Here is a 26776-nt window from a genome sequence, read left to right on the forward strand (position 1 = left end):
CCTAGACTCGATGTAGAGATTGGTCCGAACAAGTCCATATGAATCAATTGTAAGGGCCTAGAGGTGCTTATTTGATTCTTAGTCTTGAAACTACCCTTAATTTGTTTACCCAATTGGCAAGCATCACATACATTATCTTTGATGAACTTGATATGAGGAATTCCTCTTACAAGTTCTTTAGATGATATTTGAGTGATTAGTTTCATGCTAGCATGACCTAATCTTCTATGCCATAGCCAAGCATCCTCATTCAAAACCGAAAAACACATTTCATTACACAAATCATTTATGTCAATAGTGTATACGTTATTTTGTTTTAATGCAATCATGGACATGTTTTTATGTGGTTTTTCAATGATGCAAGCATTAGATTCGAATTTGACAATGTATCCTTTATCACATAATTGACTAATGCTCAAGAGGTTATGTTTTAAACCATCAACTAACAAAACATCTTCAATAAAGAAGTTGGATTTGTTACCTATGGTTCCTTTGCCAATGATTTTACCCTTGTTGTTGTCTCCGAAGGTGACATAGCCTTCGTCTATGCTAGTGAGCTTAGAGAATTGAGATGGATCTCCGGTCATATGCCTTGAGCATCCACTATCAAGGTACCATCTCTTGCTCCTAGCTTGCGATGGTGTGGGTTTCTACAAGAAAGGATGATTTTTAGGTACCCATTTGCTTTTGGGTGCCTTAAAGATAGATCTACATTGTTTATCATGTTGCATAGAGTTTATCATGGTTCCTTTAGGAACCCAAGTCAGTTTGTTTGGACTTATTTTCTTGAATGGACAATAATGCGTCTTGTGTCCAAATTTGCAACAAAAGTTGCATTTGGTTTGGTGTTGAACATGTAAGATGGGGCCTTTTATGAAGGTGGTTGGATTTAGGTGAGGACTTCTCACAAATCCAATTCCACTCCTTTTTGGAACATGACCCTTGTTTGCAAGGATCATGTTCAATGACTTGCTACCAACCTCGAATTTCTTCAAGGTGTCCTTAAGTAGCAGGTTTTCTTTTTGGAGAGTTTCTAGGTCATGGCATTTGATACATGAATTTAAACTATCATGATATTCAGTTTTTAACTTATCAAAATCACAAGTAAGACTATCATGCTCCTTTTTTAGAAGTTTGTATTTTCTATTGATAATCTTGCATTCATCAAATAAGTCATGGAAGGCATTTAATAATTCATCGAAAGATAAATCAACATCTAATAAATTCGTTACCTCTTCTCCGATGGCCATTAAGGCGTAATGAGCAACTTGCTCGGTGTTGGACTCCTCTTCTTCGGATGTGCTCGAATCATCCCATATTGCTTTGAGTGCCTTCTTCTTTGTTGTTCTCTTTTTGGCTTGGGGACAATCACTCTTGTAGTGTCCCGGCTTTTTGCACTCATAGCAAATAACTTGGTCCTTCTTGGGTTCAAGTTTATTTTTAGTGTCATTCTTAAACTTGTTTCTTTTAATGAATTTTTTAAATTTTCTTGTTAGAAGTGCCAAGTCATCGTCACAGTCCTCATCACTTAAGTTTTCTTTCAAGTGGTCTTCCAAAGTTCTAAGTGTCATATCCTTCCTGTTCTTTGGAAGGATGTCTTCTTGCTCTTCATGAGCTTTGCAAGTCATCTCGTAGGTCATTAATGACCCAATTAGTTCTTCAAGAGGGAAGTTGTTTAGATCTTTTGCCTCTTGAATAGCAGTGACTTTAGGATCCCAACTCTTAGGAAGGGATCTTAGAATCTTATTTACGAGCTCAAAATCCGAAAAACTTTTTCCGAGTCCTTTTAGACCGTTGACGACATCCGCGAAACGGGTAAACATGTCGCCAATAGTCTCACTCGGTTTCATTCGGAAAAGTTCGAAAGAGTGTAACAAAAGATTGATTTTTGACTCTTTCACTCTACTTGTGCCTTCATGAGTCACTTCGAGTGTGTGCCAAATATCAAATGCAGTTTCACAAATCGAAACACGATTAAACTCGTTTTTATCAAGTGCGCAAAATAAGGCATTCATAGCCTTTGCATTGAGAGTGAAAGCCTTCTTCTCCAAATCATTCCAATTGATCATTGGAAGAGAAGACTTAGAAAAACCATTTTCGACAAGATTCCAAAGTTCAACATCCATAGAGATAAGAAAGATCCTCATTCGGGTCTTCCAATAGGTGTAGTCTGTCCCATTAAACATGGGTGGACGTGTAATAGAATGGCCCTCTTGGTTTCCGGCGTAAGCCATCTCTCTTGGGTTTTAATCCGTTTGAGAGTTAACCGGGCTCTGATACCAATTGTTAGGATCGAGAGCACTAAGAGGGGGGATGAATTAGTGCAGCGGAAAACTTTCTGCGATTAAAATCGAAAGCTGCGTTCGAACGATAAAAACAACTTCTGTATGAAAGTTGATACTAAGCAAGGTTAAAGTCAAACTATGTAGGCAGTTTGCAGTTATGATGAAAACCAGAATATTGGCGCAAACTGAAATCCGGCATTCGTACGAAGAAACTGATTTACGTCTAAATGCTGATTCGTAAATCACTTGATTAGATAAGACGCGGTTTAAGCAGGAGTATAAAGGCAGTGTGCAGTTATGGTAAAGCTCAAAACGTAAACGCAATTTGTAATATGATGATCATACGAAAAAGCAGATTTACATCTAAACGCAGATTTACGTCTGAACCTTGAAACTCGTTCGTAAAATCGCAGAGGGCAGTAAGCTATTGAGAAGTTTGCAGTGAAGGTAAAATGCTCAAAGGAAATGCAAACCGAGATTTAGAGTGGTTCGGTCAATCTTAACCTACTCCACTTTTGGCTTCCTCCACCGACGAGGTCACCGACGTCAACTAGAGGCCTTCCTTCAATAGGCGAAGGCCAACCACCCTCTTACAGATTCACTCCTTTTGATGAGCTTAGGAGACAACCCTTACAGAAGTTTTCTCTCCTCTCTTTACAACTCAAACTTTGAAGAATAGAAAGAGGAGAACTAGTAGTTTTGAGCTCTAAGAACCACAGAAAGACAGCAAGATTTCGAGTGTGTGTTCTGTGCTTTCAATGCTGAATGGGTGGGGTATTTATAGGCCCCAATCCAGTTCAAATTTGGAGCTCAAATATGTCAATTCCCGAAATTCCGTGATTAGGCGGTTGCACCTCCTGACTGGGGCTGTTGCACCACCTGGCAGAGCTCGAAGACTGAGCCTCTGGGCGGTGCCACCTCTGTCAGGGGCGGTTGCACCTCTCTGCCAGAGCTCGAAGACCAAGCTTAGGCGGTTACACCGCTTGACTGGGGAGGTTGCACCGCTTGGCAGAGCTCGAAACTTGAGCTCTGGCGGTGCTACCTCTTGACAGAAGAGGTTGCACCGCCCAGTCTCGCTCGGAGACTGAGCACGGGGCGGTGCCACCTCTTGGCTGGGGCGGTTGCACCGCCCAGTCTCGCTGGGAGACATAGCCTGGGCGGTTGCACCTCCCACAGCAATCAAGGTCCGAATGGGTTAATCCATTCGGCCCAATTTGATTCTTTCAGGGGCCCAATTGCCCCAAGATTAAGCTAATGGGATCACCTCCCATTTCTAACTTAATCAATGTGCTAACTACGATTATTTCCTAAGACTATTCTGCAGCTTGCTCCGGTGCGTCAATCGCTTCTTCCGGCGAGTTTCCGGCGAACTTCCGTCGAACTTCCGGCAAACTCCTGGACTTGCGACGATCCACTTGGCAAGTTCCGATGAGCTCCTTTGGCAAGCTTCTGGACTTCTCGGATTTGTTCCCGCAGAACCTCCGACGACTGTCCGAACTTTCGTCGAGCTCTTGAACTCCCAACGTGATCATTATCATGACTCCGGCGCAACTCCTGCTGCATGTCTTACTTTCATCATAGTTAATCTTGCACACTTATCTCAACACACATATTAGACAAACAATTGACAATTGACTTCATCATCAAAATACGAGATTCAACAATCAATACTAAATTCGAAGCATTCGAGGCGCAAATGGAGGATAAGATCCGGACTCTCTTTACTAAACTCAGTTTGGGCCGACCACCAAGCCCGAAGAAATCACATCAAGGAGAGAGCTCTAACCAATCGGACCAAGCCTGAAGAGATGACTTCCAATAGAGGAGAGGCTCCATGACTGACCCCAACTATCCACGCATGAGAGTGGACTTCCCTAGATGGGAAGAAGGAGACCCGATTAGTTGGATCTATGGTGAAAATTACAGCTATACATCTTGAAGGGGATGCTATACAGTGGTTTGACTAGTTTGAACAAACTCATGGAATCCTCTCATGGTGACAATTCAAAGAAGGACTACCGATCCGCTTCGGACCAATCGATTACGAGAACATTGACGGACAACTAGCAAAGATCTGACAAACCTCCACCATTCAAGAGTACCAAACCAGGTTTGAAAGGTTATCTAATCGAACTCGTGATTGGTCTCAAAAACATCTATTGGGGACCTTTATTGAGGGCTTGAAGTCGGAGATCCGGGGAGAAGTTAAAGCACGACAACCGTACACACTTATGACAGCCATCTCTTTCGCACGATTTCAAGAGGAGCGATTAAACCATGAAGCCCGAAGGACTAGGGTTGCTCCCCAACCAACAAAACTGAAGCCCTCAGCCCCTCCTACTATTAACTGAGTCTCTACAGCTAAAAGTTTGACAGGAGAAGAACTTCGAGAGTGATCTGCGAAGGGGTTATGTTGGCATTGCGACGAGCCATGGAGCCATGAGCATCGCTGTAGTAAAGGGAGACTTCTTATGATTAAACTAGTAGAAGAAGAGGTCATTGAACATCCAAAAGAGAGCCTTGAACATAAAAAAGAAGATGCAGAAGAAGAGCCACAACCGACCGAAGTTACGGTACATGCACTAGCCGGCTACTCAAACCCGCAAACGATGAAAGTTGGAGGCCTTCTCAAACAACAACCGATCACTATTCTCATCGACACGGGCGACACTAATAACTTCCTAAATAGTAAGGTTGCTGTCCAGATGGCCTTATCTATCAAGAATTATAGCAGGTTTGACGTTAAGGTCGCCGACGAATGGATTTTGAAGTATGATCGTAGGCGCCTACGAGTGAAACTATTGTTGTAGGACCAAGAGATAATTGTATATTTCTTCCTCCTCTCCCTTGATGATCATGAGGCCATGCTCAGAATTGAATGGTTGATAACATTAGGTGATGTTTCCTAGAATTTTATGAAACTAATTATGAAATTTTACAGTAAGGGGAAACAAGTGATACTGCACGGGAAATATGGGCGCGACGTAACGACGATTTGCACACAAACAAACGGAGAAGGTTTTGCATAAAGCATGCAGCGGATTTTTGGTACAAATTGAGCAGCAAATTAAGGGAGAGCCAATCAAATTTGAAGATCCAAGCCTACTTCCTTTTCAGATATATTTGACGAACCACACAACCTACCTCTTACATGTCGGCATGATCATTATATAAAGATTCTTCCAGGAAAACCTCCAGCAAATACTCGACCATATCAGTATCTACATCTCCAGAAGGATGAAATAGAAAGGATTATAAAAGAGATGCTCGAAACATGAGTTATTCGGCCAAGTTGCAGCCTATACTCTTCACCGGTGCTACTTGTACGCAAGAAGGACGAAACATGGCAAATATGCATTGATTACCGAGCTCTCAATGGCATAACCATCAAGGATAAATACCCTATTCCAGTAGTAGATGAATTACTAGATGAAAGGGAGTATAAATTTTCAGAAAGCTGGACCTTCGATCCGGGTATCATCAAATACAAGTGTGCGAAGAAGACATACCGAAAACCATCTTTCGAACACACAATGGCCACTACGAATTTTTGCTTTATTCAACAAAAGGTGGAATATCTTAAGCATATTATATCAGAGGAAGGTGTGATGGTGGACCCCTCTAAAATAGAAGCAATTCAAAATTGGCTAACCTCGAGGAACATAAAATTGCTACGTGGCTTTCTCAGTTTAACAGGCTACAACCGCAAGTTTATGAAAAACTATGGAAAGATCAGTATACCACTCACTTCTCTACTAAAAAATGATACCTTCCAATGGTCGGACAAAGCCTCCGCTGCTTTGACAAACTTAAGGCAGTCATGACGACGATGTCGGTGCTAGCGCTACCAAATTTCAGCCGACCCTTCACCATTGAGACTGATGCATCTAGAGTCAGAATTGGAGATGTTCTCATGCAAGATGGTCGACCACTCACATGCACTAGCAAGGAATTATCTCCCTCCCATTAAAACATATCAACATATGATAAGGAGATGCTCGCCATTGTGCACGCAGCAACGAGGTGGAGATCGTACTTGATCGGGTGATGCTTTCAAATCAAGACCGACCATAAAACCCTAAAATATTTCTTGGAGCAGAAGATATCTTCTCTCAAGCAGCAAAAATGGGTAACAAAACTTCTAGGATATGATTATGAAATAACTTACAAAAAGGAGAAAGAGAATGTTGTTGTAAATGCGCTTTTACAGCTACCCAAGCAAGCTAAATTTTTTGTCATTTCACTTTCGACTAGTGACTTCCTTAAGGATATTAAGAGGGAATGGCAGGAAGATCCATAGTAAGATCATAAAAAAATTGGAGGAAGTACCAAGCTCCATGGCTCATTACAATTGGGACTCAAAAGAATTATGCTATAAGGGACGCATTGTGCTTGTGACAAATTCTACCTGAATCTTCACGAGTAGATTTTGGACAAAGTTATTCTATGTGCAAGGTACTAAATTGAAAAGGAGTACGGTATATCACCCACAAACCGACGGCCAGACGGAAGTTGTAAATAGGTGTTTGGAGACAGCCCAAAGCCACCCACCAAATATGACTACCCAAGAACTCCAGACCCAACCAAGTGCCATTATTGATCAATGGATCATGACTCGACGACGACAACCCACTATTGAAGTGCTAATACAATGGACGAACCTACCAACAGAAGATGCCACTTGGGAGAACTATGACGACTTGAAGATCAAATTCCTAGAATTCATGAATCGTTAGCCTCGAGGACAAGGCTGATTTGAAGAGGGAGGGTCTGTTAGGACTCTAACTAGGAGAGTCCTAATTGAGAGGGACATTCATGTAAAACCTACCTAAGTCGACCCCTATTAAAGAGGTGAAGAGGCCTGCTAGAGTTAGGAGGTTGTTTCTTATAGAAGAATTAGGAGTTGTAAAGGAATAGGAGTCTTGAGTAGGAGTCCTATTAGGAGTTGGTTAGAAGTAGGAGTCTTGAATAGGAGTCCTATTAGGAGTTAGGGTTTAGAAGCCCTATAAATAGCCATGTATTCCTCCTTTTTTCATAAGCAATAGATGAATCTTTTCTATAGCCTTTGAGCAGCAACTTGGAGGGAGGAACCCCTATAGAGTTCCAAGGAGGCCGATCCCCTAAAGAGATCAACCCCAAGTTTAGAATCTACAAGGGTTCTATCATGACACTAAAAATAAATTTGAACTCAAGAAAGATCAAGTAATATACTACGAATGCAAAAAGCTGGGACATTACAAGAGTAAATGTCCCCTAGCCAAGAAGAGGCAACCAAAGAAGAAGACTCTCAAAGCAACATGGGATGACTCAAGTGCATCCGAAGAAGAGGAGCCAACCAACACCAAGCAAGTTGCGTAGCTAATGGCTATCGGAGATGGGGTAAGTAATTCAATTGACGCAAATTTATCTTTTGATGAATTATTAAGTGCTTTTCATGATTTATTTGATGAATACAAATTAATTAGTAAAAAATATAAATTATTAAAAAAAAAACATGCTTCTTTTGTTAGTAATTTGGATAGATTAAAGGTTGAGCATAATAGTAGTTTAACTCCTTGTACGAAATGTGATGAACTAGAAATACTTAAAAAGGAAAACTTGCTACTCAAAGAAACCTTAGAAAAATTTGAGGTTAGTAGCAAGTCTTTGAACATAATCCTTGCCAATAGGGGTCACATTCATAGGAGAAATATAATCGGATTTGTGAGTAACTCTCACCAAAATCCAACCACCTTTGTTAAAGGCCCGACCTTGCATGTTTCACATCACATCAAATGTAACTTTTGTTACAAACTTGGACATATTGCCTATAAATGTCCACATAAAAGATATAGTCTACATAGATTGATTTGGGTTCCTAAAAGAATCTCAAATGATTCAATGCAATATGATAAGATATGTAGATCAATTTTTTAGGCACCCAAGGTCAAATGGGTATCTAAAAATCATCCTTTTTTTAGAAAAATATACCATCATAAGCTAGGAGCAAGAGATGGTACCTTGATAGTGGATGCTCAAGGCATATGACTAGAGATCCATCTCAATTCTTTAAGCTCACTAGCCTAGACGAAGGATATGTTACCTTCGGAGATAATAACAAGGGTAAAATCATTGGCAAAGGAACCATAGATAACAAATTCAACCTTTTTATTGAAGATGTGTTATTGGTTGATGGCTTAAAGCATAACCTCTTGAGCATTAGTCAATTGTGTGATAAAGGATTTATTGTTAAATTTGAATCTAATGCTTTTATTATTGAAAAACTATACAAAAACATATCTATGATTGCACTAAAACAAAATAACATATACACTATTGACATTAATGATCTTTGTAATGAAATGTGTTTTTCGATCTTGAATGTGTTGAATCTCGGACTTTGATGATGAAGTCAATTGTAAATTATTTGATCTAATCTATATGTTGAGAAAAGTATGCAGGATTAACTATGATAATAGTAAGACATAAAGTAGGGTTTGTGCCGGAGTCAAGATCGAGATCTCAATGGGAGTTCGAGAGTTCGACGGAAGTCCAGACATTCATCGAAAGTTCTGTTGGAACCAACCGAGTAGTCTAAGAGCTTGCCAAAGAAGCTCGTCGGAACTCACCAAGAAGATCATCATAAAGTCTAGGAGCTTGCCAGGAGTCCACCGGAATATTATCGAGAGTTCGTTGGATGTTCACCAGAAGTACGCCGAAAGCTCGTCAGAAGAGCAATTGACGCATTGGAACAAGCAGCACTATAATCATATCTTAGTTATCATAGTTTCAAGATAAGTTTGATAGTCTTCAAACTCCTCCATGCTCTAAGTGTGAGCACTTAGAAGCAATAAAAAATGAAAATTTGCTTCTGAAGGAAACCTTAAACAAGTTTAAGGTTGGTAGCAAAGGATTAGATATGATCCTTGCACACAAGGGTCACATCGCAAATAGAAATGGAATTGGATTTGTAAAAGGATTACATCAAAATCCTACCACTTTCATAAAAGGACCTACATTACATGTTTCCTCTTATATGAAATGCAACTTTTGTTGCAAATCCGGACATATTGCCTACAAATGCCCATTTAGGAAAATTAGTTCACAAAAATTAATATGGGTTCCTAAAGGAACTATAAAGAATTCAATCATAAATAACAAAGTTAGTGGGTCAATTTTTGAGGCACCCAAAATCAAATGGGTACCTAAAAATCATCCTCTTTTGTAGACAAACCCACAAGCTAGGAGCAAGAGATGGTATCTCGATAGTGGATGCTCAAGACATATGACTGGAGATCCATCTCATTTCTCTATGCTCACTAGCAAAGAAGAAGGGTACGTTACCTTCGGAGACAACAACAAGGGCAAAATCATTGGCAAGGGAACTATTGGTAACAAATTTAATTTTTCCATTGATGATGTCTTACTAGTTGATGGATTGAAACATAATCTCTTGAGTATTAGTCAACTATGCGATAAAGGTTACATCGTTAAATTTGAATCAAATATGTGCATTATTGAAAAACCAAATCATAACATGACTATGATTGCTTTAAAACAAAATAATGTCTATACCATCAATCTTGATGAACTAAGTAATGAAATGTGCTTCTCCGCCGTAAATGATGATGCTTGGCTTTGGCATAGGAGATTAGGCCATGCAAGCATGAAAACAATATCTAAGATCTCATCTCAAGAATTAGTACGAGGAATTCCAAATATAAAGTTTATTAAGGACAAAGTATGCGATGCATGTCAACTAGGCAAACAAATAAAAACAAGCTTCAAACCAAAAAATCAAATTAGCACTACTAGACCATTACAATTGATCCATTTGGACTTATTTGGACCAATTGATACAACAAGTCTAGGTGGAAGCAAATATGCTTTCGTGATTGTGGATGACTACTCTAGATACACTTGGACCTATTTCTTAGCTCACAAAAGTGATTGCTTCAAGTGTTTCTCTAAATTTTGTAAACTCACTCAAAACGAAAAAGGCTTCATGATTTCATCAATTCGGAGTGATCACGGTGGTGAATTCCAAAACCGTGACTTTCAAAATTTTTGCGAAAGTAATGGGTACAATCACAACTTCTCAACTCCAAGAAATCCTCAACAAAATGGAGTAGTTGAAAGGAAAAATAGAAACCTACAAGAAATGGCAAGAACTATGTTGAATGAACATAGTTTACCTAAGTACTTTTGGGCCGAAGCCGTAAATACGGCTTGCTACATCATGAATAGAGTCCTAATAAGACCATCCTTATCCAAAACTCCCTATGAATTATGGAATAACAAAAAACCAAACATCTCCTATTTTAAAGTTTTTGGTTGTAAATGCTTTATTTTAAATGAAAGGGATGCTTTAGGAAAATTTGATACTAAATCCGATGAAGGCATCTTTCTTGGTTACTCTTCCATTTCTAAAGCTTTTCGGGTTTTTAATAAAAGAACTTTAGTAATTGAAGAGTCTATTCATGTAGTTTTTAATGAAATTTCTGATTTAAAGAAAAATGATTTTGATGATGATCTTGGTTTTGATAATTTGAATTTAAATGAACCCTCTCCTCAAAATAGCCATTTGAATGCATCATCTTCCGAAATTTCTTTACCAAAAGAATGGAAGTATGTAGATGCTCATCCAAAAGAGCAAATTATAGGAGATACATCAAAAGGGGTTCAAACTCGTTCTTCTTTCAAAAATTTCTGTGCTAACGCCGCTTTCCTTTCTCAAATTGAACCTAAATGCATTGACGAAGCCTTAAAAGATAATTTTTGGGTCATTGCAATGCAAGAAGAATTGAACCAATTTGAGAGGAATGAGGTATGGAAGCTTGTTCCTAGACCAAGTGACCACTTAGTCATAGGTACTAAGTGGGTCTTTAGAAACAAGCAAGACGAAAATGGTATCGTGGTTAGAAACAAGGCTAGATTAGTGGCCAAAGATTTCAACCAAGAAGAAGGTATCGATTACGAAGAAACCTTCGCTCCCGTGGCTCGATTAGAAGCCATAAGGATGCTCCTTGCCTATGCTAGTAGTAATAATTTTAAACTATTTCAAATGGATGTTAAAAGTGCTTTCTTGAATGGTTTTATTTCCGAAGAAGTATTTGTCGAACAACCTCCCGGATTTGAAAATTCTCTTCTTCCTAATCATGTATTCAAATTGACTAAAGCTCTCTATGGCTTAAAACAAGCTCCTAGAGCTTGGTATGAAAGGCTTAGTTCCTTTCTTATTTTAAATAATTTTACCAAAGGCAAGGTTGATACTACATTGTTTATTAAACATTTTAAAAATAATTTTCTTATTGTGCAAATTTATGTTGACGATATTGTGTTTGGCTCTTCGGATGAATCACTATGTGAATCATTTGTCAAATGTATGAGTCTTGAATTTAAAATGAGTTTAATGGGTGAATTAACTTTCTTTTTGGGATTACAAATCAAACAACTTAGTGATGGTATATTTCTTAACCAATCTAAATATACATTAGAATTATTAAAACGATTTAACATGGATAATTCAAAAGCAATAAACACCCCTATGAGTACTGCGACTAAGTTAGATATGGATGAAAATGGTGAAAGTTTCGATCAAAAAACATATAGGGGAATGATAGGTAGTCTACTCTACCTCACTACGACTAGACCGGATATTATGTTTAGTGTAGGACTTTGCGCTAGGTTTCAATCTAATCCTAAATTATCTCATCTTAAGAGTGTTAAAAGAATATTTAGGTATCTTAAAGGAACTCCAAATTTAGGATTGTGGTATCCAAAATCTGAAAAATTCGATCTAATAGCTTATGCAGATGCCGATTTTGGCGGATGCAGGATAGATAGAAAAAGTACATCCGGAACATGCCAATTTTTAGGACATGCACTTGTTTCTTGGACTTCCAAGAAATAAAATTCAGTTGCACTATCTACGGCGGAAGCCGAATATATTGCTGCAAGTGCATGTTGTGCACAAGTAATTTGGATGAAAAATATATTAGAAGACTATGGAATTCACCTTGAAAATATTCCCATAAAATGCGATAATACTAGTGCCATATGCCTTACTAAAAATCTAATTCAGCACTCTAGAACTAAGCACATCGACGTTAGGCATCATTTCATACGCAATCATGTTCTTAACAATGATGTTGTTCTAGAATTCATTGACACAAAGCATTAATTAGCAGATATATTTACAAAAGCTTTGAATGAAGACCAATTTGAATTCATCCGAAGGGAATTAGGCATGCTAAATTGTCCCTAAAATGAACTTCACAAAAAGGACTCATTCTTTTCCCCTCGTTTATGAATTTGAATTCTTCCTTCTTCTTCAATTCAAAATGATCCATTAAAGTATAAATTATGATCTTGAGGGAAGAAGCTAAACAAAAGGAAGGAAGAAAAATTTTTTTTTTCTTTCCTCCGCGTGATGCCAGCGGTGGCACCGCCAGATCTGGCGGTTGCACCGACTGGCGCTCGGGCGCCAGGCGGTGACACCGACCAGTTTGGCGGTGACACCGACCGAGTAACCCTTTTAACTTGAGGGGTTAGGGCCGGCGGTGACACCGCCCCCAACCCGAAAAAAAACCTCTCAAAAACCTCTCCCATTCCCTCTAACCCTCATTCTAACTCTTAGAAACATTGGAGAAGGATTCTTGGTGGTCCAAGCTTTCCATCTCTCAACATAATCTCCACAAGGTAACACTTGAAATCCCTCTTTTCTTTTCTCTTTCTCTTGCTTATTTTTCACAATTTCATCATCATGTTGTCTAGAAAATGGCTCCTAAGAGATCAAAAGGAATAAGGATTGAAGGAGATTCATATAACCATGACCTTTTTAGATCAAAAGAGGTAGCCCTTAGCTTTCCAAAATTTGAAACACGATGTGTCCATAAGGGAAAATACGTTGATTTGGATGAACTAGAGGACTTAGAACCCATTAGGTGGTTTGCACACCTAGAAGCTCTACCTCTACTACAAATAGATGAACCAATCTATCCACGGTTAGTGAGATTGTTCTATGCCAACCTATATGAAGACAATGATAGCCTAAGCACTTACATTCTAGGAACACCCATTAGAATATTTGACAGCACCATTTGTGAGCTAATTGGCATAACTGAAAACGATAGGGGATGCTATTTTAAAGGTAAATAGGATGTCAAAAAAATAGGAGCAACCTATACCGAAGCCATGAAAACAATTTTTGCAAATCCAAACCTTGACTTCCTACCTAAGAGCTGTGAACACTTACTGCCTTTCAACTCTAAAATTCTTCATCACATTATCACAAGCATCATATTCCCCAAACAATTTCATCTTGACGAAATAAGTCAAATAGAGATAGGAACCATATATTGGATTATGACCGGTCAGCATAATTGTTTTGGGTACTTAATTCACCAACACATGCAGGATATTATGACTAAAGATACTATATTGCCATATGGGAGGTTAATCACTAGAATTCTTCATGCCTATGACATTTGCATTCCATCCGATGAAGAATCTATTCAAAATGATCGATATAACATAATAAATAAAAACCTGCTGAAAAGACTTAGGTGCACTTTTAGCAATGGCATATGGGTTAGGCAGCCTAGAAGGACGGATCCAATTCCTACACCAATAGAACAACCTGAAATACCAATTCTTATGGGAAATGAATCTCCTCCTCCTAGTCCCTTTGGCGCAGCACCTTCAGCTCCTGTTTCCTCCTCTGAAGATATCATTATGACGGAGCTTTCTCAAATCAAATCACAGCAAGAACAAATTCAGAATCAACAAGTTGAAATTTTGAAGACACTACGACAGATGAATGAAAAAATAGATATCATGTATCAGCACTGTGGATTACCTCCTAAGGATTAAATTGATGTATCTTTTTATTCTGTTCTGTTTGCTTTTAAAAACAAGTTCAAGTTTGTCATCGATTGAACGATAACTGATCTTTCCTTTTAGATAACTACTATCTTAATCTGCATAGATGATGATGTCTTTTGGATAAATTATTTCTAGCAAATTTGAATGATGAACTTTGATAAATGCTAAACCTTTTTCTATGATCATCAATTAGCTGGCTTGTCTCTTTTTGTTGATGACAAAGGGGGAGAAGTGATGACTTACACCAGAACGATAGCATGACTAATTTGAATTACAAAAACTTGTGTGATATGAATGTATTATATGACTTGCAAATCCTTGAAAATATCACAAGATTGATATCATGAAATTTATATTGAAAATCTTTATCTTCTATCGTAGCAAAATTCGTCCCTTATCATTTAACTTATGATTTTCATCGAAGTTTCGTACTTACTATTGTTTAATGAGGATAACGATAAGTTCTACGATTAGAACTTATCGGGTTATGCTTGAATCCAATGGGATGGAATTCAAGTGTTTTTTATCTTCTCATAATATGGCATATAGATAGGGGGAGTAATGTTTAACTCCGTCATCAATTGATTGTCATCATCAAAAAGGGGGAGATTGTTGAATCTCGGATTTTGATGATATAATCAATTGGTGGGTTAATTGATCTAATCCATATTATTGAGTTAAGTATGCAGGATTAACTATGATAACCAGAAAACATAAAGCAAGGATACCGGAGTCGAGCTCGATAGACGTTTAAGAGACCGAAGAATCATCGGAGATGCTGCCGGAACCAACCGAGAAGAAATCGGGAACATGTCAGAAGTTCGCCGAAGAAATCGTCGGAGGCTCGCGGAGATCACCGAGAAGGCTCGGCTACTCGTTAAAGTCATCACAAAGATTGGGAGCTTGCAGGGAGTCCGTCGGAAGAAGTTCGTCGGAAAGCTCGCCGGAACAAGACTCGACGTTCGCGGTTAAAAAAAAAAAACTTGCTTAGGATGTTTTTTTGTGTTATGTAGTTCACCTGTAATTAGGATTAGGATTAAGAGATAATCCTATATCCTGGTTAGGGGCCAACTAGGCCCAAAGTCAGATTTGGTTTGGGCTAAAATTAAGCCAAACAAATGAATTGGAGAGCCAGGCGGTGCTGGGCGGTGACACCTCCTTGGCTGGGCGGTTGCACCGTCCAGCACCCGAACGCTGGGCGGTGGCACCGCCTGGCTGGGCGGTGGCACCTCCAGCACCGGGAACCCTAAGAGAATTCAAATTTTGAATCCCAAAATTTGAATCCTCTTGAGGCCTATAAATACCCCTCAAATCTCAGCCGAGGTTACAACTTTTGAGAAGCATTTTGATTGAGAGAAAAGTCTTAGAAAGTCTTAGCAAGTCTTGTTTTCAATTTGCTAGAGAGTTCTCCTCCTTCTTTCTTATTGAAAATTTGTAAGAGGTTGAGCTGCTTGTAAAAGGTTGTAAGAGGGGTGTTTACCCTTCCATTTCAAGAGACTTGCTAGTGGAAGGTGGGAGCCTCATCAAAGAGGGGCCTCGCAAGTGGAGTAGGTCATTTGACCGAACCACTCTAAAAATCAGCGTAATCTCTGGTTTGCATTTTATTATTGTCATTTACATTACTGCAAATCTTCTTACTGCTTTAGTTCCTTATTACCCTTGCTGCGCAACTTTAAGAATACGCTTTCAAATTAAACTTTTCAAGTTTCGTTCTTATCGTACGAAAGATTTTGATAAAATCGAAGTTTTAATCCGCTGCACTAATTCACCCCCCCCTCTTAGTGCCGCTCCGATCCTAACAAGTCCATCGGAGACATGTACACCCGGTTTACGGATGTCATCAATGGACTCAAAGCTCTTGGTAAAGATTTTACTAACTTTGAACTAGTAACTAAAATCTTAAGATCTCTCCCTAAAAGTTGGGATCCAAAAGTTATGCCCATTCAAGAGGCCAAAGACCTTAAAACATTCCCTCTTGAAGAACTCATTGGGTCTCTAATGACCTACGAAATGACATGTCAAGCTCATGTCGAGCTTGAGAACCCCCTTCCAAAGAACAGGAAGGATATGGCACTCACATCACAAGAAGACCACTTGAAAGGAACATCAAGTGATGAGGACAGTGACAATGACATTGCACTTTTGACTCAAAAATTTAAAAAATATTTAAGAAAGAACAAATTTAAAAATAATAAAAAAAATAAATTCGAACACAAGAAGGACCAAGTAATTTGCTATGAGTGCAAGAAACCGGGACACTACAAGAATGATTGTCCACAAGCCAAAAAGAAAGCATCAAAGAAGAAGGCGCTCAAGGCAACATGGGATGATTCAAGCACGTCCGAAGAAGAGGAGTCCAACACCGAGCAAGTTGCTCACTACGCCCTAATGGCCTTCGAAGAAGAGGTAACGGATTTAATTAATGCAGATTTACCTTATCATGAATTATTAAATGCCTTCCATGAGTTATTTGATGAATGTAAGACAATTAGTAGAAAGTACAAAATGCTAAAAAAAGAGCATGATAGCCTTACTTGTGATTTTGATAATTTAAAAACTGAATATCATGATAGTATAGCTCCATATGCTAAATGCCATGATCTAGAAACTCTCCAAAATGAGAACTTGGTACTTAAAGATACCTTGAAGAAATTCGAGGTCGGTAGCAAGTCCTTAAACATGATCCTTACAAATAAGGGTCACATTCCTAAAAGAAGTGGAATCGGATTTGTGAGAAGTACTCACCAAAATCCAACCACCTTTATTAAAGGCCCTATCTTACATGTTCAACACCAAAGCAATTGCAACTTTTGTTGCAAATATGGACATATAACTTACCAATGTCCATTCAAGAAAATTAGTCCGAACAAATTGATTTGGGTTCCTAAAGAAACCATGATCAAGTCTATGCAACATGATAAACAAGTTAGATTAGTTTTTGAGGCACCCAAAAGTAAATGGGTACCTAAAAATAATTCCTTCTTGTAGAAACATACACCATCACATGCTAGGAGCAAGAGATGGTATCTTGATAGTGGATGCTCAAGGCATATGACCGGAGATCCATCCCAATTCTCCAAGCTCACTAGCATGGACGAAGGCTATGTCACCTTCGGAGACAACAACAAAGGCAAAATCATTGGCAAGAGAACCATAGGTAACAAATCAAGTTTTTCCATTGATGATGTGTTACTAGTTGATGGATTGAAACATAATCTATTGAGCATTAGTCAATTATGCGATAAAGGCTATATCGTTAGATTTGAATCAAATATGTGCATTATTGAAAATACGTTGATCTTGATGAACTAGGAGATTTAGAACCTATTAGGTGGTTTGCTCATCTAGAGGTCCTACCTCTCTTACAAATAGATGAACCAATTTATCCTAGATTGGTAAAGCTCTTTTATGCAAATCTATGGGTAGATAACGATAGGCTAAGTTCCTACATATTAGGAACCGAAATTAGGATTTCTGATAATTCCATTTGTGACCTACTTGGCATCACTGAAAAAGATAGGGGCTGCTATTTTAGAGCAAAATGGGATGTTAATATAATAGGAGCAACCTACGCCGAAGCTATCGAAACAATTTTTGCAAACTCAAACTTCGGTATAATACCCAAGAGTTGTGAACACTTACTATCTTTTAACTCTAAGGTTCTTCATCATATCATGACAAGCATACTATTCCCTAAACAATATCATCTTGATGAAATGAGTACACTAGAGATAAGCACTATGTATTGGATCATGACCGGTCAACAAAACTGTTTTGGATACTCTATACGGCAACACATGCAGGACATTACAACTAAAGATATTATGTTACCATATGGGGGGTTAATCACTAGATTTCTTCATGCCTATAACATTCGCATCCCACCCGATGAAGACACAATTCATAGTAATAGATATAACGTCATCAATAAAAATCTACTAAAGAGACTTAGGTGCATATTTAACAATGGGATATGGGTAAGGCAACCTAGAAGGACAGATCCTATTCCTCCACCAATAGAACAACCGGAAACACCAATTATTGTGGAAAATGAATCTCCTCCTCCTAGTCCCTTTGATGCAGCACCTTCAGCTCCTGTTTCGTCATCTGAAGGACTCATTATGGCAGAACTATCTCAGATCAAATTCCAACAAGACCAACTCAAATCGCAGCAGGAACAAATTCAACTCCAGCAAATGGAAATTTTAAAGGAACTACGACGGCTAAATCAAAAAATAGATGTTATATATCAGCACTATGGATTGCCTCCTACGGATTGATGTATCTTTTTATTCTGCTCTTCATCTCATGCTCCAAACTGGTCGTCTTTTGAACAAAACCTGAACTTCTGTTTTGTATTTAAATTCTGGATAATATGCTTTTGGTTGAATGCTGATTTCTCTTTTTAAGCTGAATTCTGGATAAGTATTAATGAATGCTGGATTTGCGTGAATGCATGATGAGTTTCGAATTACCATGAGCTTGTATAGAAAGAAGAGGTTTGATAAAATGAATGCTAAATTTTTCTGTAAAATCGTATTCCTTTTTGTTGATGACAAAGGGGGAGAAAAGTGATGACTTATATAAGTTAGTGTGATATGAATGTCTTATGTGCCTTACATAATCTTTGAGAAATTCGCAAGATCACATAATCATATTGAAAGCATGTCAAACATATCATTAAATTCATGATAAAAATCTTCATTCGACTTGAAATTTTTTTTTTTTTTTCATCGAAGTTTCATATTTACATTATGCTCAATGAGAATAGTGATAAGTTCTACGGTTAGAACTTATCGGTTCATGTTTGAATTCAATGGGATGAAATTCAAGTGTTTATTTTTTAACTTCTTATAATATGGCATGTAGATAGGGGGAGTTATGTTTAACTCCGTCATCAATTGATTGTCATCATCAAAAAGGGGGAGATTGTTGAATCTCGGATTTTGATGATAAAATCAATTGATGGTTATTTGATCTAATCCATATTATTGAGTTAAGTGTGCAGGGTTAACTACGATAAACCAGAAAACACAAAGCAAGTATACCAGAGTCAAGTTCGATGGACGTTTAAGAGTTCGAAGAATCGTCGGAGATGCTGTCGGAACCAACCGAGAAGAAATCGGGAACCTGTCGGAATTTTCGGAAGTTCGCCGAAGAGATCGTCAGAGGTTCACGGAGATCAACGAGAAGGCTCGGCTACTCATTAAAGTCATCACAAGTTCGGGAGCGTGCTTGGAGCCCGTCGGAAGAAGTTCGTCGGAAAGCTCGCCGGAACAAGACTCGACGTTTGCGGTTGAAAAACTTGTTTAGGAGGTGTTTTTTTTGTTATGTAGTTAACTTGTAATTAGGATTAGGACTAAGAGATAATCCTATATCCTGGTTAAGGGCCAACTGGGCCCAAAATTAGACTTGGTTTGGGCTAAGTTTGAAGCCCAACCAGTCAACCAAAGAGTCTGGCGGTGGCGCTGCCAAACTGGGCGGTTGCACCGCCCAGCACCCGAGAGCTGGGCGGTAGCATCGCCTGGTCTGGGCGGTGGCACCGCCCAGTGCCCGAGAGCCAGGTGGTGGCACCGCCTGAGCTGGGCGGTGGCACCGCCCAGCACTGTCAGCGCCTGACACTAACAGGCGGTGGAACCGCCACTGACAGGCGGTAGCACCGCCAGCATCGGGAACTCCACGAGAATTCAAATTTGGAGCCCAAATTTGAATCCTCTTGAGGCCTATAAATACCCCTCAAATCTCAGCTGAGATTACAACTTTTGAGAAGCAATTTGATTGAGAAAAAAAGTCTTAGAAAGTCTTAGCAAGTCTTGTTTTCATTTTGTTAGAGAGTTCTCCTCATTCTTTCTTGCTGAAATTTTGTAAGAGGTTGAACTGCTTGTAAAAGGTTGTAAGAGGGGTATTTACCCTTCCATTTCAAGAGATTTGCTAGTGGAAGGTGGGAGCCTCATCGAAGAGGGGCCTCGCAAGTGGAGTAGGACATTTGACCGAACCACTCTAAAATCGGCGTCATCCTTGGTTTGCATTTCATTATTGCCATTTACATTATTGCAAACCTTCTTATATGCTTTAGTTCCTTATTACCTTTGCTGCACAACTTTAAGAATACGCCTTCAAGTTAAGCTTTTCAAGTTTCGTTCTTTTCGTACGAAAGTTTTGTCGAAATCAACGTTTTAATCCGCTGCACTAATTCACCCCCCCCCCTCTTAGTGCCGCTCCGATCCTAACATAAGGTTTTGTGGTTACATGCGAATTGGTATCACCCCCCTCCCCCCCACATAACTATGTGAACAGTGCTCACTGCCTGTAAGCGATGGCACCGCCTAGTTAGCGGTAGTACCACCAGTTGTCATGGGTGGTAGGCGGTAGCACCACCCAACTAGCGGTGCCACCGCTTGCAACCTGCCCCCTTATAAACTCAAGTTAGGGCCGACAGTAGAATCAACCCCAACATATTCTGCACTCCTCCAAACAACTCCAAACCTATTGCTCTCCCTCTAGCAAATAAAAAATCCCTACTTCCCACTAGATCAAGGATCAATCTCCGACATTCCTTTAAAGATTACTAGAAAGGAGAACTACTAAGGTAATCTCTACACCAAATTGATTCTCCTTAGTATTACTTGTTCTTGCTCCTTGTTTGCCTTCATTATTGTAGTCTCAATGGGTTTTAGAAGATCCTCTAGGGACAAAGGGAAGAGGAGATTAGATGAAAATTATGACTCCCTACTTTTTAATTCTAATCAACATGTCCTAAAATTTTCATCCATAGAGTCTAGACATGTTTATAAGGGTAAATATATTAATTTAGACGAATTAAGTGATTTGGAACCTATTCAATGGTTTGTTAATCTAGACATTCTCCCAATTCTTCAAATGAGTGAACCTATCTACCCTAGATTTGTTAGGCTATTTTATAACAATTTACATGTAGATGAAGAAGAAAGGGTATCTACCTATCTATTAGGACATCATATACCCATTACAGATATATCAATTTGCAACATCATAGGAATTCTTGTAAAAGAAAGAGGGTGTTAATTTAGAGGACAATGGGATGAAGAAACAATTGGGACTACTTACGTTGATGCCTTAGGAATAATTTTTGGTAATCCTAACTTAACTATTCTTCTAAAAAGCTGTGAACATTTATTACCCTTAAGCACCAAAATACTTCATCACATCTTGATAAGTATCATTCTCCCAAAATAATATCATCATGATGAAGTAAGCCAAATGGAATTAGGTACCATTTATTGGATTATGAAGGGACATAATAATTATTTTGGTTATCTAATCCAATAAAACATGATTGAATTATCAAAAAGGGACATGATGCTTCCATATTGTGGCTTAATCATAAGACTACTCTATGCCTATGATATTGCTATTCCACCCGAAGAAGAAGTTATAAAACTAGATAGATTTAGGATCATAAATTGAAATCTACTTTGACGGATGAGATGTACATTCAGAAATGGTATATGGACTAGACTACCTAGAAAGACTGATCCCCTCCAACCGAAACCAGAACCTGAAATACCAATCTTTAGGGATAATTAATCTCCTCTAACTGGTCCCTTTGAGGAATAACCTCTAGTAGAGCAAGCACCTCCCTCATCTATTGACGACATAGGGACTCGGATGAATCGATTTGAACAACGCCAAGATCGACTTGAACAATGCCATAATCAAATTTTGATTGAGTTGCAGTAGATTCATCAACAACTCAATACCCTATTTAGACATTTTGACTAGCCACCACCGGAATAATTAATTATGACTTTTTGCTGATGACATAGGGGGAGAAATGGATGAAATCCCCTTCTTTTATTCTGCTTACTTTGATGTTGTAATCTTATGTTGTTTATCTTAATGTTGTAAACTTAAAATGCTACTTACTTTGATGATTGCAATTCTCTACTTTGATTTCCATGTTATCTCTTTAAATGATGAGTATGATGATGCAATGTCGTGCTTACTTTGAAGCTAAAAATTTCTGTGATTTTGACTCGAAAATGGATGTCAAGCCTTAACATCATTTCAATCGACGAATACATGGTATCATCTTTAGATTTGGTAAATCATGATGTGCAGGATGATAATAAGTCTAAATTATCAATTTGATGCTTGAATTCAAGAGTAATTTTTCACAATTATGGCATATAGATATGGGGAGTTAAGATTAACTCCATCACCAATTGGTTATCATCATAAAAAATGGGGAGATTATTGAATCTCAGATTTTGATGATGAAATCAATTGGTAAATTATTTGATCTAATCTATGTGTTGAGATAAGTGTGTAGGATTAATTACGATAGCAGTAAGGCGTAAAGCAGATGATAGGCCGGAGTCGAAGACTCGGATGATATATCGGGAGCTCGCGAAGAGTTCATCGTGAGATCACCGGAAGCACGCTGGAAGTCTCACCGAAAGCTCATTAGGAGATTGCCAGAAGCATGCCAGAAGACTAGTCGAGAGTTGGTCGGGAGTTCGCTAGAAGCTCGTTGAAAGACTCGCCAAGAAGTTCACCGTAGGATCGCCGAGTGAAAAATCGACGTACTAGACCATGCTTGCCTTAATCATAGTTAAAACAATAATTGAGTTGATTTAGGAGGTAATCTCATCAACTCTGTTAGGGGCCAATTGGGCATGGAGCTAGGATGGTTTGAGCCGAATACAAGGCCCAACCAGATTGTTGGACTCTAACCAGCGGTAGCACCGCCAAGGCCGACGGTGGCACCACTTGGAAGACCTAGTCTCCCAGGTGGTCTGGGCAGTGGTACCACCAAAGCTCGGTCTCTGAGCTCTATTAAGCAGTGGTACCATCCAGACTAAGCGGTAGTACTGCCCAGTGTCAGACTACAGGCAGTAGTACCACCCAGTAATGTCGGTGGTACCGCTAGTACCTCGGAAATCAGGATAAGACACTTTTTAGCTCCATTTTTGAAGCCATTGAGGGCTATAAATACCCCACCCTTTTCTATATTAAAAGGCACCGAAGTATTAATCTTGAGTTATTGGGGTGTAAAAGTGTTGTAAACAAGTGCTAGAGTTCTCCTCCTCCCTTTCTAAGTTTTGAGATCATTCAAGAGAGGTGTGAGACTTGTAAGGGTTCTCTTCTAAACCTGAAAAAAGGAGAAAGAGCTGTAAAATATGATTTGTCTTCACCTATTGAAGGAAGGCCATTAGTAGATGTCGGTGACCTCGATGAAGGAGGAATCTGAAAGTGGATGTAGGTCACATTGACTGAACCACTCTAAATTCTGGTTTGCATTTCATTTTAAGCAATTTACTTTAATTATAAATTATTATATAGCAAACTGCTTCTTCTCCTCATCTTGCTTTCACTAGGCTTACGTTCTCTTACATCTCAAGTTGCTATCTTTCCAAATCGATTTTCATTGTATGAAATATTTTATGAAATCGAAGAATTTTTTGCTGCACTAATTCACCCCCCCCCCTAGTGTTGCTCTTGATCCTAACAGATGGAAGCCAAGATTATCGATGAAGTGTGTAAGAAATTTCATTAAAAAAAGATTGCAAATAGATTGGTTAAGGCAAACAATATGCGGTTACAATTTTCCATAGCACGGGTTTTCAAGTGTAGCAGATTTGACGTAAAAGATCAGTGGTTTATATTGAGAATTTTTTGACGAAACTAAAGGAAAATCTGCTATTAGGAAGTGTCAAAGCTGTCATAAAAATTTTGTAGAGATTTGGACAGAAAAAACGCAGTAGCAAGATCAAACATATTATGTTATGCGGTTGAATTCTGCAATGTATCTTTCATCGTAGAGATGAAAACTTTACGATGAAAAATTTATATAGCAATATAGGAACAATTTTTTTTTTGGATATTCGAATAAGGATAACTAAATTGCAGCAACAGTAAGGTAAGAAACTAGAACCTGTTGTAATTCACGGAAGATCAAAGGATGATTCACGGTGGTGGAGATGATGGTAGAATTTGGCGACGATCTTTTAAGCAATTGTGAGAATTGTTTTGGATGGCTGTAGAGGGCTGATGGATAGCTTTGGAAGGATAGCGAGATGCCAAGAACATTGCTCTAATACCTGGTGTTAGAACCCTTATAGATTTTAAACTTTTAAGGATAACTAAATTGCAACAACAGTAAGGTAGGAAACCAAAACTTATTGCAATTCACGAGGAGAGGATGATCCGCGGTGGTGGAGATGACAACGAAATTTGATGACTATTTTTTAAGAAATTATAAAAATTACTTTGAACGGCTGTGGAGGGCAAATGGATGGCTATGGAAGGGCAGCGAAACACCAAGAACGCTGCTCTGAGACAAGGGGTTGATCTCTTTAGGGGGTCAGCCTCCTTGAAACTCTATAGGGGTTTCCCCCTCCAAGTTATTGCTCAAAAACTATAGAAAAGATTCATCTATTGCTTATCAAAAAAGAAGAAATACATCGCTATTTATAGGGCTTATAAACCCTAACTCATAATTGGACTCATATTTAAAACTTCTATTTCTAACCAACTCCAAATATGACTCATACTAGCAATAGGGGTAATTGACCTTGCAACCACTTCTCCGCTACAATGATGATTGATCTCGCTGCATAATAGTTTCTTCATGAGGAATTTAATCATCAAGATAAGATAAAAAAGTAATTGATTGCATATTATTTGTAGGCTGATGCGTGTTGATAATCAATGTTTGCATAGAACCGAACAGATAAAACATGAAAACACAAGCAACAGCAGTGTTGACCAGCGACGCATCACGCAGATGAGGAGATCTATTGTCCGACATCTCCGTTCAACGCACCTCCTGGTTTGCGCTCCCGGCACGCCATCAGCTCCTCCATCAAACACGTCATGTCTTGGTACGACGACCCTCCTTCCTTCATCGCCGCTTTAGCCATCGCTGCGTACTCCCTCGCCCTCCGCCTCCTCTCCGCCGCCGCCTCCCCTCCGCCCATCAGCTCCCGCACCGCAGCTGTCACCTCCTCCGCCGTCACCCTCGCCGCACCCACCGCCTCGCTCCGCCTCACTCGCACTCCGACGCCTGCCACCTCGGTCAGTAACTTCTCGTTAACGAACTGGTCGTAATTTAACGGCCACGCCGCCATCGGCTTCCCGGCAGTCAACCCCTCCAGCGTCGAGTTCCACCCGCAGTGCGTCACGAAACCCCCCACCGCCGGGTGGCCCAGGAGCGCTACCTGTGGTGCCCACCCTCGGATCACCAGTCCCCTCCCCTCCACCCGCCTCTCGTACCCGTCCGGCAGCCACGCCGGCGGGCAACCGGCGCCTTCCCTCACCACCCACAAGAACAGATGACCGGAGGCCTCGAGTCCGAGCGCGAGATCCTTTAACTGGTCATTAGATAATTCGCAGAGGCTACCAAAGCAAACGTAGACGACGGCGCCCGCCGGCTTGGAGTCGAGCCAGCTCAGCCAGCGGCCGAGGTGCGGACTGCTCCGGCTGCCCCTTTGGGCCTCCTTCTCCTGGTCGCAGAGGGCGACCGGACCTACGTAGTACGCCTTGGTGACGGGTTCCTTGCGGAAGAGATCGGCGTAGTCCGGCTCGAGCTCGTAGAAGCTGTTGACGAGGACGCCAAAGCTACTCTCCTCCGCCTTTCTTTGCTGGAGCACCATCTCGGTGAACTTGAAGATGGGAGAGATCTCGGACGGTTCCAAGTGGATGCGGTGGGGGAGTCCCTCGATGGCGAAGCGCTCGGAACGGGAGGAGACGGCGGCGTGGTGGCCGCGGAACTCGATGCTCCGATGGACGCAGAGCAGAAAGGCGCCGGGGCCGTAGAAGACGAGGCGAGGTATGCCGAGTTGGGCGGCGGTGGCGGAGGTCCAAGGGAACATGGCATCGGAGACGAGGCAGTCGGGGCGATGTTGGCGGAGGAGGTCGTCGAGGGGGCCGGCGAGGGCGAACACGGCGTTCATGAAGTCTGCATGCTCTGCAGTAGTTATGGCGCCGAGGTGCTCACCTGTGGAGGGTACAAGGTGGGCGACGGAGTCAGGGAAGGGGAGGAGGAGGAGGTCGACCACGGGCGTCCCGTCGTGGCGGCGATCGATGGCTGGGCGAACGAGGGGCTCGTTGCCGGGTGTGGTGACGACAGTGACGGCGGCGCCATGGCGGGCGAAAAGCTTGGCGATGTCGATCATAGGGATCATGTGGCCGGGGCTCATCAGGGGGAAGAAGAAGACGCGGAGTGGCTGACTCGCGTCATCGGCCATGGCTATGCCTCCTACCCAAAGCGAAACGCCGAACTATCAGAGAGAAGAAACGGAGAGCGAGGAAGTCAATGGGAGGAAGTCGATGGGATTCTCATAAATAAGAAATGCTTCGGAAAAGTTGCCTGATCTGACATCATCGCTCCTATATTTTAGTCTTTAATTGATGGTGTTTGTTCTGCATTCCCATTTCAGTACTCACGGGTTCAGGTCGTCGATGTCTCCTCATACCTCGTCGTGATGCTTCGTGGAATCTAAAATATGAGATAAAACGGAAAATTAAGAAAAATAGTTTAGGGATGTATTCTGCACTTCCAATTCAAATCTGATGGGCTCCGGTCCTGGTTGTATCCGCATATCTCCTTGTGGAATCTAAATCATATTTTACATGTGAAGAGA

The 26776-nt window shown here is 40.2% G+C and overlaps 1 protein-coding gene across 1 annotated transcript; it reads right to left on the reverse strand.

The window, feature by feature from the left end:
- Positions 1-24784: 24784 nt before the first annotated feature.
- On the reverse strand, positions 24785-26492 carry LOC135607653 (scopoletin glucosyltransferase-like). Its single transcript, XM_065099614.1, has one exon. It carries the CDS (start codon positions 26378-26380, stop codon positions 24929-24931), a length of 1452 nt encoding a protein of 483 aa, XP_064955686.1. The 5' UTR covers positions 26381-26492; the 3' UTR covers positions 24785-24928.
- Between the last annotated feature and the right edge of the window lie 284 nt (positions 26493-26776).

The sequence above is a fragment of the Musa acuminata genome, chromosome BXJ2-3, assembly GCF_036884655.1.
Source record: "Musa acuminata AAA Group cultivar baxijiao chromosome BXJ2-3, Cavendish_Baxijiao_AAA, whole genome shotgun sequence".
Lineage (NCBI taxonomy): Eukaryota > Viridiplantae > Streptophyta > Magnoliopsida > Zingiberales > Musaceae > Musa > Musa acuminata.

Excerpts from the sequence above, each read along its gene's own strand:
- LOC135607653 (XM_065099614.1), bottom strand. The coding sequence starts at position 26,380 with ATGGCCGATGACGCGAGTCAGCCACTCCGCGTCTTCTTCTTCCCCCTG.